This window comes from Arachis ipaensis, chromosome B2 (assembly GCF_059453495.1).
Source record: "Arachis ipaensis isolate K30076 ecotype BB chromosome B2, ASM5945349v1, whole genome shotgun sequence".
Taxonomy (NCBI): domain Eukaryota; kingdom Viridiplantae; phylum Streptophyta; class Magnoliopsida; order Fabales; family Fabaceae; genus Arachis; species Arachis ipaensis.
Window position 1 is genome coordinate 103,388,021 of NC_142437.1, and position 13,766 is coordinate 103,401,786.

The 13,766-nt window shown below is 32.3% G+C and overlaps 1 protein-coding gene across 3 annotated transcripts; it reads left to right on the plus strand.

Moving 5' to 3' along the window:
• The first annotated feature begins 736 nt into the window (after window positions 1–736).
• On the plus strand, window positions 737–9,700 carry LOC107625614 (serine/threonine-protein kinase ATG1c). 3 transcript variants are annotated; one of them, XM_016328299.3, is made up of 13 exons: window positions 737–1,358; window positions 2,525–2,642; window positions 2,718–2,776; window positions 3,070–3,134; window positions 3,428–3,521; window positions 3,602–3,682; window positions 4,493–4,601; window positions 5,370–5,448; window positions 5,525–5,904; window positions 6,019–6,374; window positions 7,273–7,564; window positions 7,983–8,053; window positions 9,147–9,700. In XM_016328299.3, the coding sequence occupies exons 1-13, from the start codon at window positions 1,077–1,079 to the stop codon at window positions 9,396–9,398; spliced, it is 2,238 nt and encodes a 745-aa protein (XP_016183785.1). In that variant the 5' UTR covers window positions 737–1,076; the 3' UTR covers window positions 9,399–9,700. The 3 variants fall into 3 exon arrangements, with proteins under 3 accessions (XP_016183785.1, XP_020971756.1, XP_020971755.1); XM_021116097.2 differs by having other exon boundaries at window positions 6,025–6,374; XM_021116096.2 differs by having other exon boundaries at window positions 5,531–5,904.
• Window positions 9,701–13,766: the final 4,066 nt, after the last annotated feature.

Sequence of the window (13,766 nt, forward strand, 5' to 3'; positions counted from 1 at the left end):
ATGATTTTTTTTCTTTTTTGTTTGATATTTTCTTCTCTTTTTCTTGGTTTTATTCCTTTTAAAAGAGTAAATAAAAAAGAATTTTGAGAAAATAAAATAAGAAGGTGAAGATGAAGAAGAAAAAAATGAAAAATAAGTAGTAAAAGATGAGTAGAAAGGATTTTGAATTGTGCAGGACAACGAGTTCAAATGCATCTTAATTCACTCAGAAAAGAATCGAAATTATATAATGATTGTGACACAATTAACTCAGAAATGAACCAAAATTACAAAATGATTACGATACATAAACTCAGTTTGAAAATAAGCACACAAACAAGACTGAGTTGTGAATAGAAATACATCTAAAATCAATTTTGGATCACACAACATCATCAATATGGTAAAAATTTAACAATAACAATAACAATAACAAATAAGAACAATATGTATAACGAAGACATGCGTGAATTTGAAAGAAGAAGAAGAAGCAGCACGAGAGAAAAATAAAGCAAAAAAAAAAAAGCGCGTAATCTAAATCACTTAAATAAACTTAGATGTTAAAATTGCTTAAATATAGAGAATAATTCTTTACCAAAATGAAACATATAAAATTTTTATGAAGACAAAAACATCGGGTATAAAATTTCTTAAGAACCTATACAAGTATACCATCCAAACAAAACTTAAGAAAAAAAAAAAAAAGAGAGAGAGAAACGAGAATACAAAAACTAAAAAATTAATTAATTAATTTTCCAAAAATAAGCATTTAATTATTTGGCTCCGTCGTCGCAGTCATGAGCATCCAACAACCCCAATAATCATAATCCCAATTATCATATCATAATCATCAGCAAAATTCATCATCGTCTTCCCCCTTACCTTAACAAAACACTACGTACTAACAACACCATCACCATTCACCACACAAAACAAGCAACACACGCAGAGAGAAACAAACACAAAAAACAAAGAAAAAGAAAAAGAAAAAGAAAAAGAAAAAGAAAAATAAAAATAAAAAGGATCTGTTTTCTGGTCTCTGGTACTCGGAGCTAGTTTCCGGGTTCTCATTTCACCCAACTTCTAGGGTTTCGGCCATGGCGATGGCTCAGGGAACGGGAATAGGGCGTAGCAGCAGCATGAACAGCAGCAGTAGCAGCAGGGTGATAGGGGAGTACATAGTGGGAAGAGAAATTGGTTCGGGTTCGTTCTCGCGTGTGTGGCATGGAAGGCACAAGGTTCATGGCACTGAGGTCGCCATCAAAGAGATCGCAACCCATCGTCTCAATAACAAGCTCCATGATAGCCTCATGTCCGAGATTTTCATCCTCAAGCGAATTAAGCACCCTAACATCATTCGTTTGCACGATATCATTCAGGTTCCATGATCAATTCTTGCATATATATATATTCTTTTAATTTTAGTTTTGTTTGTTTAATTTTAATTTTAAGTTTGATTTTGATTTTTCTGTTTGATTTTTTTTTTTTTGTGGGGGGGGGGGGTTGTTTCTTTGTTCTTTATCTGAGTTTTAGTTTCTTTGTTTCTTTGTTTCTTTGTTCTTTGTTCTTTGTTCTTTTTAAGTAGAAATTTACGAGGTGGCAACTTCTTATGCAAGTGAAACAGGTGCTGTTTTGGCTTTGAAACATGTAACGAGTTTTGTGCAAGTTTTTGTTGTTAACAGTGGATTTTGAGATGTTGCATTGCCCCCTGAGGTTGACTTCCAACATGATTCATGACAGGATGCAATGTCGTCTTTTGACCCATCTATTTAGTGGGATTAGACTTTGTTCTTGTTGAGCTATATAGACTTAAGTTAACAAGTCAAGTTTGTGTTAGTGGGTTCAACTAGTTATATTTGTGATTGAACTAGAAGAACATGGTCAATTCAAGGTGCAACTAGCTCAACCAGGCAGTTTGGTCTGGTTAAAGACATTGTTTGATATATGATAGAAGGGGAAGGATGGGGTGCCTGCCTACAGAATTATGACTACGATATCAATTTTTTTGGCTTTGGGGAGCCAAAGCTCCTGATCACTAGCTACTGAGGATTCCGGTTGCTTCTCTCTCTCTCTCTCTCTCTCTGTCACCAATGATTATGGGCTCTCCCTGTTAACTCTGATCTCACATTGTGCAAAACATGTTGAGTCTATTACTTGCCTTTGGAGCTTTGTACAAAAGAAGGAGCGACTATAGCTTGTTCTTGAAATACTGTTAGCTGCTTGAAATATATTGAATTATTGACATACTTCCAGATAGTGCTTGCTAATTGTAGCCTACCATATCATCAATAAATATAGTGGCTAAAAATCTGCTGTTGGGCAGGTTCATTTGTGTTGATTTATGAATAAGCTTCAAGCCTAAGGTTTAATTCATTTTATTGAAATCAAAGAAGCATGAGGTTAGACTAAGAATTTAGTATTTTATGAATAGATTGGTATGGACTGGATGGCTTTACTATTGGTCCAAGTGTAGTGCCAAATTAACTTTGCATTCATTTGTGTATAAATAAAATACTTGCTAAGAAACATTGTTCATTTTATTTAGGCTCCTGGTAAGATACATCTTGTGTTAGAGTATTGTAAAGGGGGAGATCTATATTTTTACATTCAACGCCGTGGAAGGGTACAGGAGGCAACCGCAAAGCATTTTATGCAGCAGCTGGGTAGGTTTTAGGTTTTGTGCAGTTGTTTTTCTTTTAACTGTTTGTTGTAATAAAGGAGACTTCTTTTTGTTACAGCTGATGGCCTTCAAGTTCTCCGGGACAATAATGTAATTCATCGAGATCTAAAACCACAGGTTTTGTGTTTGAACCTAATCTTTACAACATAAATACCTGTCAATTGGTTTATGTTCCATTTAGTTCACAATCTTATCCATTTCCCTTCTACCAATCCATTATTAATATTCTCTCAACTAAAGAACACCGAAGTGTTCTAGCGGGAAATCATATTTCGGTACAAGTTGCAACTTGCAGTTGTAGGTGATATTTAATATCTAGAATATAAATTGTTCAGTCTTCAAAAGTTCTTCCTGTGAAGGTCGTATTGTTATTTTGTCTATCTTAGTAATTCTTATCATCCTTGAAACAGAACCTCCTTCTGTCAAGAAATGATGAGAAGTCAGTGCTGAAGATTGCTGACTTTGGATTTGCAAGGTAGTGTAACTGGATGCTCCATGCATCTTTAGGACCGAAAATATTACACGTTTATGTGTGTGGTGCAGTTTATATTTTTTATCATTAGTGAAAAAATATTTCAATAGCGTGTTTAAGTCTCATTTAAAATCTCTCACTGCTTTCTTTATTGTTAGATCTGTTCACATGAATCTGTTTACAAATTAAATCACCTTGCTCACTTTATAATGTTTCTGTTTCATTGTGTTTCTTTTGAGTGTCTTATACTACTTTCTTCAAATTAGTTGTTAAAACATAAATTTCTTCATGGGCAGATCTCTGCAACCTAGGGGCCTTGCTGAAACGCTGTGTGGGTCACCACTCTACATGGCTCCAGAAATCATGCAACTACAGAAGTATGATGCCAAGGTGATTTTAGTTTTAATATATTTGAAATTCCAGTGTTCATAGTTGGTTTCTTTCCTAATTATCCTGAATTAAACACACAGGCAGATCTCTGGAGTGTTGGTGCAATCTTATTTCAGCTTGTAATAGGAAGAACACCTTTTACCGGAAACAATCAAATACAGGTATATAATTCGTATTTCCACACTGATATTTTATGCCTCTCAAGGAAAGCAGAGTAGTTTATTGCTATATCTGAAGCATGGACACTCTTAGAAATGCTTGACATAGACACCAAATTCTTAAGGACTCAAGTAGGAGGGACACACACGCGCGCACAATATAGAGGCAAAGCACTCTAGATATATGTCATACATCAATATGCATCATATCTAGACCCCAATAAGTTATGAGGCATTATATCTATTAACGTTTCGAAAATAAACCCCTAAATGATTGTCTTTATAAAACTTGCCATTTTCAAGTATTTGTGCTAGAAAATATTTAAAGAACCATCTAAAGATTAATTTTGTTTTTTCTCTACCATTGTTTTTCTTTTGTTGACATTGTGTACACACTCCTACAACTAGATGAAGTTGGGTGTGGATTGGGCTTTTTAATAACTAAGTTGATGTAATAAAATTGATGAAAAAATATGAAAATGTTTCCAAGCTCTTTGTACCTTATCCATGTTTACCTTATGTCTAGTTGCTTCTACACCATGTCCAAGACAATACGTAAATAAATAAACAAATAAACTAAAGAATTCTATTTAACACATGAATGCTTGTCAAACACATTGTCAATCACGCATTTGTAAGCATGTTTGCTAAGTATCTGTGTATAATGTGTGTCTGACATGAGGACATGTTAGTTGGAACATACCTGGTTTCTAGGTTAATATTTGATCCTGTCATCTGAAATGGAGTCTGTAACTTGACATGACTCCTTTGACTTGCATATTTAGCTTACTGTTATAATCATGGGGTCTGCAGTTGCTACAGAACATTATGAAATCAACAGAATTGGTATTCCCATCTGATTGCCAAAGTCTCAGTTCTGACTGCAAAGATTTGTGTCAGAAATTGCTACGCCGAAATCCAGGTATTTGTTGATTATATTGCAGATTGAAACTTGAGAGATAAATCACAGTGCAAGATCTCTGGACCTGTTTAGGATATTTATTTGGTATCTCTGGTAATTATTAATTGTTAGAACTTGTACTGTTTCTGTTTGGTTAAACAGTTGCTTGTGTGATTCTATGACTATTACTGGAAAACTAGTTTCAGTAGAGAGAGCGTGGAAGAGTGAAATGTTGTATTTCCAACCTCTCTATGTGAAATTAGATATGCTTTGTTAGCCATCAAAGTGGCGGCCCGTTTAAAGCAAAATTGGGCCAACAGATCTGCCTTGATGTTTCAGGCTTTTACATAACTTGAACCATCCTCCTGCTAACCATGCTAACAAGAGTCAAGCAATAGTGTGATTTTGTTCTTCCTGCTAATGGAGATCAGACCACTTGAGACAGGGGAATGCTTATTTTGGCTTGTTGTGTGAGATTTAGATACATAATTACTTGATACAGGGTCCTGTTCCAAAGGTAAATTATTACTCGATTGTTAAGAGTATACACAACTGTGAAGGGAATAAATAAAGGAAAGGTTGGACCCTAAAATCAACTATGATTAACTTCGGATTGATTATTGATGATTACTCGGGGATTGATTGAAGAATGATTGATAGATAAAGCTTGCTTGTAATAATTAAATATCGTCTGTTGTCAAAGATTAATTGAGGTATGGGTTGTGGCTAATTCACACCATTCCAACAAATCTACTCTGATACATTGTTTCTTATCTATTGAATTTTCAGTGGAACGTCTTACTTTTGAAGAATTCTTTAACCATCCATTCCTTTCTGAGAAGCAACCAGAACAGATTGAACTGTTGAGGTAACAAGGATGACTCTTAGATTTTTAGTTTATTATGGTTTTTCAGTTGGGAGGTGTAAATATTTTTTGTTTGTAGGAATAGAAGTTCGTCAAGGCTGGTAGGTGGATTTAGTTCAGCAGAATCTGACCCTTTAAGAAAGACTGAGGAAAATTATCAAGAGGATTGCTTACCATTCTTTCTAGATGATGATTCTAGTGGTCTTGAGGGGAGTCCTTCCTTTTCAAAGAAGTCTTCAATCAAGTCTACCATTGGATTTGATCTAAGTACAAAACTAGATAAACCAGAGCCAGCATCTCCTGTTGCTAACAACATAAACTATACCTCCAGATACAGTAGTGTAACACAGAGACCTGAAAGCACGACTAAAAGATTGGACAACCCTAAAGTATCAGGAAGAAATCTCACTGGTCCTTTAGAACCTCTAGAACAAAGATTTACCGATTCTCATTCAAAAGGTACTAATTATGAAACCAAGTTTCCTTTTTCTAGTTCTGTTTCTGATGGTTAGATTCATGATTTGTTCTTTGTAATTTATACATAATGCTGCTTATTTGTCCTCTAATTGGCAGTTGCAGATTCCCTGGAGAATATTGATCAAGATTATGTTCTTGTGTCTGGGCCCCCTATTGATGTGTCTTCATCTTCAGTGAGTGCTTCAAAGCCAAGCCATTCCCCATTTAAGTCAAGCAGTCTTCCTCAAGAGTCTTCAAAAACAATCACTAGATTAAGTGCTCCAATGCCAATTGTTGGAGTTTCTACCAGTAGCACATGCCAGATTGGAAGCTCAGAAAGTCAGGACTCTGCTCCTGGGACATCACATGGATCAATGGATACAGGTGATGAACAGCCGTCAGGCCATTGCATGACAAGGATTAAATCATTGCAACAGTGTGCATCTGCCATCACAGAATTAGTTAATGAAAAGGTAAATTTTCTATATATTTGCGACTCTCAAATTTTGTATGTAAATGTTCTCCATTCAAATTCAGGAGTCTGCATAATCTTGTATGGAATCTTTAACAGATTATCACTGTCTTGAGCTTCAGAAGTTTGCCAATTGTATGGTCTTTTAAATTAATCAGGAGTCAGGACATTGTGTGGTCTAGTATAATGAATAATGCGTATATTCGGTGAAATGAATACAGCACTCTAAATTGGAATTATGCAATAGGCTACTTAAGAATTCTTTTATTTGGCTGTTATTTATAATAGAATGAATATACAAGAGGTTCTAGTTAGGATAATGGATCTGATGGACACTAATCACATATATAGTGGTATAGGGATACATAAGAAATTTTAAAATAGATTTATAAATAGTGTTTTAAAGATGGATACGATGCATGATAGAGAACTTTAACGTCGTTTGACACATGTAGGTGACCCCACCTAATGCGACACGGCTTAGTTATTATCCATAATAGAATGAATTAACAGTAAGGCATTTGATGTGGATCACTTTGCTCTAGCTTTTGGTCTTAAACTAGTTTGTGGAAGGGTATGAGGAGGATGGATATTAGCTAATGACCAGCTGCTGTTTTAATACGGTCATAGTAAATCTGTTGAGTTGTGCCTTCAGTATGCTTTTATGCCCTCTCTACTTGTGATTGAGGATCTCTTCCTCAATTGAGAATGATTAAACAATGATTGAACCCTATCTACCTGTTTATATATCTTCATTGAGAGCCATGCTGTTGTTGCATTTGGCATTAATGCCATTTTCTTAAGTAGCATATTTATGAAAGAGAAGAGTTATTTATCTTGATTCTTGATATTTTTCTTTCTGCTTGCCACATCGCCCTCTCCCTCCTGAAAATCAAAAGATGGAGTCAGGAAAGCCGCTAGAAGCATTTTCTGTTCAGCTTGTAATTCTTGCCATTTGGAAGCAAGCACTGCATATATGCCATACACGAGCTGCCTCAGCTATGGAAGGTAGTCCAAATCAAGAAACTTTAAGATACAGGAGGACTGCCAGCAAGAAGCATGGTAGTTCTGATTCAGAAGAATGCTTTGACGGAAACACCCAAGGGTCTAAGGATATGCTAGCTCAAATTGAAAGTGAGTTTCTGAAGGAATTTGAGCATGCTGAAGAACTTGCCAAAGCCATTGAACCTGGTATGAGCTTTTCTCATTTTAATTTAAGAGCAGAACGACTAATTGATATCTATCTTTCTTAAAATGGCTGTCTTTTGCATCTGCTATAACCAGAGTTCTTTGTTTTATGCCTGTAAACTTTAATACATTACGAAACTCATGTAGTGTACAATGTGATAGGGCGTAATGTTATTTCTCAACAATCATTATGAGCAATGGTTCTAGGAAGGTCATTACTAGCTACATTTCACTTGCAGTTTATGAGCTAATTGAATGTACAATTTATGTCCTCAATAGGAAGTAATAACTAACAAGAGACATGAATTTTTTTTAATTAAATTTTTTTGGGGGTTTTTTGGTTGTATGGAGGAGAGGGCTACATGACTTTCATTCCATGATATATAAAAGTAAAGCATTTATAATGTGTACCTAATTGCAGGAAACACAGAGATGCCAGATGCAATGGAGACAATTTTTCAATCTGCCCTTGCTTTTGGGAAACATGGGGGTGTAAGTAATCCCTTCTGCTACTTTCTTCCATTTTTAGGTCCAGCTTACATAATACAATTTTAGATTCATTATATCTAGCAATGCTAGTTTAGTAGTTTTTCTTTGTAGCTAAATTTCCCATAGTTAGATTGAGACGTGAGACATAACTGGGTCTTGGTTGACTTATTATATGAACTTCTTGGACTTAGTTTTCTAATTTAAATAAAATATGTAGAAATGGCTGTGCCTTGCTGAATAAGTTAGCTAAAAGTGAGAACATGGAGAAAATAAGTCCATCATGATCTTTGTGGTACAATAGGTTATTTCAAGAAAAGATTTGTAGGTCTATAATTGGCATTGCAGTTAGAAACCACAAATCAGTCGGTGTCAACAAAAAATGGTTTGCGTTTGATTTACTGGACTATTTGTTACTAGGGTAACCATAAATGCCGTTGTTGCCCTGTAACACAACCACCGCTTCTTCCTCCTCTCTGAACAAGGAAACCAAACATGTCCTTGTCCCATTAGGTTAGGTCGACTACATGAATCAAACGACGTCTGCTATGAATCATGTCTGACCTCAAATCATTCATGTTTAGTTCCCTTTTATCTCATTCAAAATCATCTTGTATGTCCTAAATTGTGCAAATACTGGCTATCTTTACTCGTTTCTTCTCCAGCACGGCAGTACCTTCCATAGGGTCTTTGTTGGAACTTGGAACCTTATCATTTGCCTTTCCAAGTTGATGAAAACCATATATAATCTTCTCTTTTGCTCTGAAACGTCTAGATCTTTCCTCTTTAAAAAAAGAAAAATAAAGAGAAACCATGCCACGTCCCAATAGTACAAAATTTATCATGATGTCTGGACATTACAAGAATATTAAACTTGAACTAACATGGCCAACTAGGTTTTTTATTTGTAAGTACTAAGTAATCTATAAGTATATATGTTAATGCTCGATAAGGTCAAGGGCATGCCTTGGCCCTAGAGTGGAAAGAGTCCTCCCAACCTAAAATCTTTTATTCCAAAAGGTGAAGAAAAGAAATTGAACTAACATGGATTTAATTCCAAGATCGAATCTTAAGTTATTATATTGTCATATGTTGGCAGGTGGAAGAGCTCATGGGAGACATGGAAAGTGCAGCTGCATTGTATTCGAAGGCAGTCCGTCTCTTACTCTTCCTACTAGTTGAAGCACCATCCTTGATTCTCAATCCTCCATTCTCTCTGACCAACTCGGACCGTTACAGGCTACGGAATTACATCGATATTCTCAATAACAGGCAAGGCTATTCGAGATCGCAGCGGATGACACTTCTGAAATGTGATGACAGTCGAGGCATCTTCAAAGAAAAGTTTTAGTAACGGTTTCTTTTTTTTCTCCCATTTCACATTATAAATTATTAATTTGTACAGTTATTCTTTGATGGAAGGGAGATTGGGGATGCTGACTAAGAGTCACAACTAGCACATAGGCTGTTGTAAAATTGATTTGTGATTAGGAATTTGATTAAATCCGCAATTGATTATGTATGCTTTCTGCCGCGTTTCTCATATGAATTATATCATGAATAGCTGAAATGTTTGAATTTGCTTCAAAACTGTATATAAATATTTAATTTGGCAATATTTTAAATGTGATCAATGACTTCAATTTGGTGGAATCGTCTCCTGTGTGATTGTGACCTACTGACCCGAGTTTTTATACGGGATGTAGGTCTTTTTGTTTTTCATTTTTCTTTTTGAAGAAGGAAAAAAAAATATTTACTCTGAAAATTGAACATAATTAGACAACGTTAGTCTTTTTGTTTTTCATTTTTCTTTTTCAAGAAGAATAAAAATATTTACTCTGAAAATTGAACATAATTAGACAACGTTAAGAGCATCTACAATGGTGAGTTCCTTTTTCACTTTTTTCTGACACATAGGAACTCTAATCATTGGAGGAGAGAAGGAATGAGTTCTCACAGGGGTGTCAACTGTCAAGGTGAGAGAATCCCTCTAAACAGGGACTCAAGTTAACCAATAATAACTTGCCATTTGGCAAATTATTTTAAAAAAATAATAATATAAAATCTGGAATAATTAAATAATGAAATAATAATTATAATAAAAATTATATTAAATAATTATATTTTTATTTAATTAACAATTTATATTAATTATTTAAAAAATAATTAATTAAATTAAATAATTACATTTTTATTTAATTAATGATTTATATTAATTATTTATATCATGATTTATATTGAATATTATTTATATTATTATATTAAATTATAATTAATTAAATTTACTTATATTAAAAAATAAATTTAATTTTACACCTTACAAAATAATTCTTAGTTGAGTTAGTTATTTTTATTTTTAAAATTTAAAATGCTAACGATATTATTAAAATTAGCAATTGTAAACACAAAACTATAAATTAGTGTAATCCCGAATTATAATTGTGTATTATTATTATATATGAATTTATTTAATATTAATATCTTTTAATAGTGAATTATTTTTAAATTTATAAATTTAAATAATATTATTAAAAAAAGTATTTTAATTAATTAATTAAGTGGGACCACAACAGGGACTAAAGTTAATTCCTCCTAATGGAGAAGAGAGAGATGCTTTGAGTTCCTATTTACCGTTTATAACGCAAAAGCTGATGTGGAGTTACTTTTTATGACAGGTGGGCCATAAATAGGGATTGAGATGAGTTCCCTACTGGAAATGGTCTAAGGGCCCGGGGAGCTTTTTTTTCTCTAGGTAATTGAAGCAAAAAACTTTAAAAAGATATAAGAAAGGTCGTTTAGAGCAATTCCAATGCTAAGAAATAGAATTCCTCTTCTGACATATGGGGACTCAATTACCATTGGAGTGAGAAGGGAAAGAGGGTTCTTCACGTGAATCAAGATTGAGAGTTCCTCTAAACAGGGACTTGCAACAACCAATAAAATCATGTCATGTGGTAAGTTAATAAAATAAAAATAAAAATATATTAAATATATATATTAAATAATTAAATTATAATTAATTTATTAATAATTATAATAATTTATTATATTAAATACTTATATATTTATTTAATTAATTATTTATATTAATTATTTAATAATTAGTTATATTAAATTATAATTAATATAAATAATTATGTTAAATCAATATCAAATATTATTTATATTGTTATATTAAATCATAATTAATTAAATTTATTTTACATAAAAAATAAATTTAATTTTTACATATTATAAAATAATTTTTAGTTGGATTATTTATTTTTATTTATAAAATTTAAAATACTAATCAAATTTAAGTTATTTATTTTAATATTTTATAATATTGAATTATTTTGAATTTATAAATTTAAATAATATTATTATAAAAAAATAATAATTATATTAATTTTAATTACTTTAATTAATTAATTAAGTGGGACCACAATAGGGATTAAAGTTAGTTCCTTTTAATGGAAAAGAGAGAGATTCTTTGAGTTCCTATTTATTGTTTATGATGCAAAAGCTGATGTGGAGTTACTTTTTATGACAGGTGGGCCATAAATAGGAACTGGAATGAGTTCCCTACTGGAGATGGTCTTATCGTTTTCTGTCTGGATAAGGAATTTATTTTTCTTTTGGAGGGGGTCTATTTCATCGATATAATCTAAAGTCCATTCTCGTACAATACTGAGTTAATATTTAATATTTAAAATGGTTCCTAAAATTTAATATTTAAAATAGTCTCTCAAAATTTTTGATAGCCTCAAATTGATTCTTGAAATTCCAATTGACTCAATTTAAACTTCTAATAAATAACTCACGTTAGCCCTTTTGTTAAAAAGCATATTTTCTCTTTGTTTTGATGCTTTTTTTTTATGAAAAACACATGCTAGTAGCGTCATCAAACATGTTGTGGATGTTTGAAAGAAGTCAGAATTGTTGCTCTGTGGTCGTTGTGCTCACAAAAGAGCACACAAAGTGACATGCTGAAAATGAAGTCTAATGGTATTATAGAATATTTGAAACTTACTTTAATTTCATACAAATGTAAATTCCTGTATTAGTACGGGTTTGTCAATTGGTGTAACCTAGTTAGTGCTGGTTCTAGTTCTGGAATATACCAGATTCATGCATGGTGTTCGACTGATTTGATTTTACAATCTGCACAGATAAGTTTTCCATTGTTTTTCTACTTGTACCATATTTGTGATTGGTAAGTGCTGCTTCTGACTGTGTTTTTTGTTGTCTTTTTAATTGAGGATTCCAAGTCTATGACTCCCTCTGAGGTGGGACAGATTCTTGAATGGGAATTGCCCTAGAATCTTGAACCCTCTGTAGCTGAACTACAAGATCTTGAAGAAGGGAGCTTTCATGAAACTAAATTACCTTCCCTTTGTAAACATCCTATTACTGCTACTTGTCACTCTTAGCTAGGAACTTCAGTGTTATGGCCTAGCCATGTTTGATTTGATAAGTCTGGATGAGTTTAATTCCTAAGCAAATAGCGAAGAAAAAAAATAAGCATCAATCAATTGTTCTTAGAATTTTTCGCTGAAAGTTTATCTAGCTTATCTTCTTATTTCACATATCACCTTGTTTTAATAGAATCTTAACAGTATGGAGTATAGTTGTCAGAACCGAACCGGTAATCGAACCGATCAAGATATTGGATTATTGGATTATTGGTTCAACTGGTGAGTTACTGGTTGAACCGGTTAATCCGGTCTTATACAAATAAAAAATAAAAAATAAAAAAATTTAAAATTAAAATTTGAAATTAAAATTTAAAATACATATTTTTACTAATATTTTAAGAATATCTAACTATTCTAAAATAATATAAAACAGAAATAATAAGTATTTTATTAATTTTACTCTATCATAAATATTTTATTTTGTTTTTATATTAAAATAATAATCATTTTCAAATTTTAATAATTTATTAATTAATTTATATTTATTATACTATTATATACTACAAGTATTTATTAAAAAATAAGTGAGTTTATAACTAAAATTAAAATAAATTAAATAAAAATAAATTATTTGATAAAAGATATCTAAATATAGTATAATTTGTAAATATATTAATCGAAAATATGATAGTCTAGTGGTTGTGACTTGCTTGTTTTTCATTGAAGATAGGGGTTCGAAACCCACCGGCTCACCCCACCAATTTTAAAAAATTTTAACTTTCAGCAGTTCGGTCGGACTGATTTTACCGAGTTTGACTGATTTTTATCGGTTCACTTTGGATTTGACCGCTTCAGTTCTCTTCTTTGTTTGGTTTAATTAACGGACCGGATCAATTTAAACTCCGATTTACTAATTTTTCAGTCAAATTGACTGGTCCGGTCTAGTTTTAACAACACTAGTATGGAGCATATAAACATGGTTTTCTTACCAAAATAGAGGACCATTACATTAAATTTTGTACCTACTACTGTTTTACAACAAAATATTACAACAAAATAAAGCGGATTCCTGATACATTCCTAATAGGAGATTACTTTGATAAAGATATTAAATATGTCTTTTTTTAAAGGTGATTACATTTTTCATAATATTATTGGTCATCTTTATAAAATCGATTAATAATTTATTTTTTAATAAACCAGAACAAAATCGATTTATTATAGTAATAATAATAAACCCAGTTGTTTGCATTATAATTATTAGACCTGATTAATCCGATCGATTTATACAATCTGAATCGAATTATGTTTAAATTTTTTGA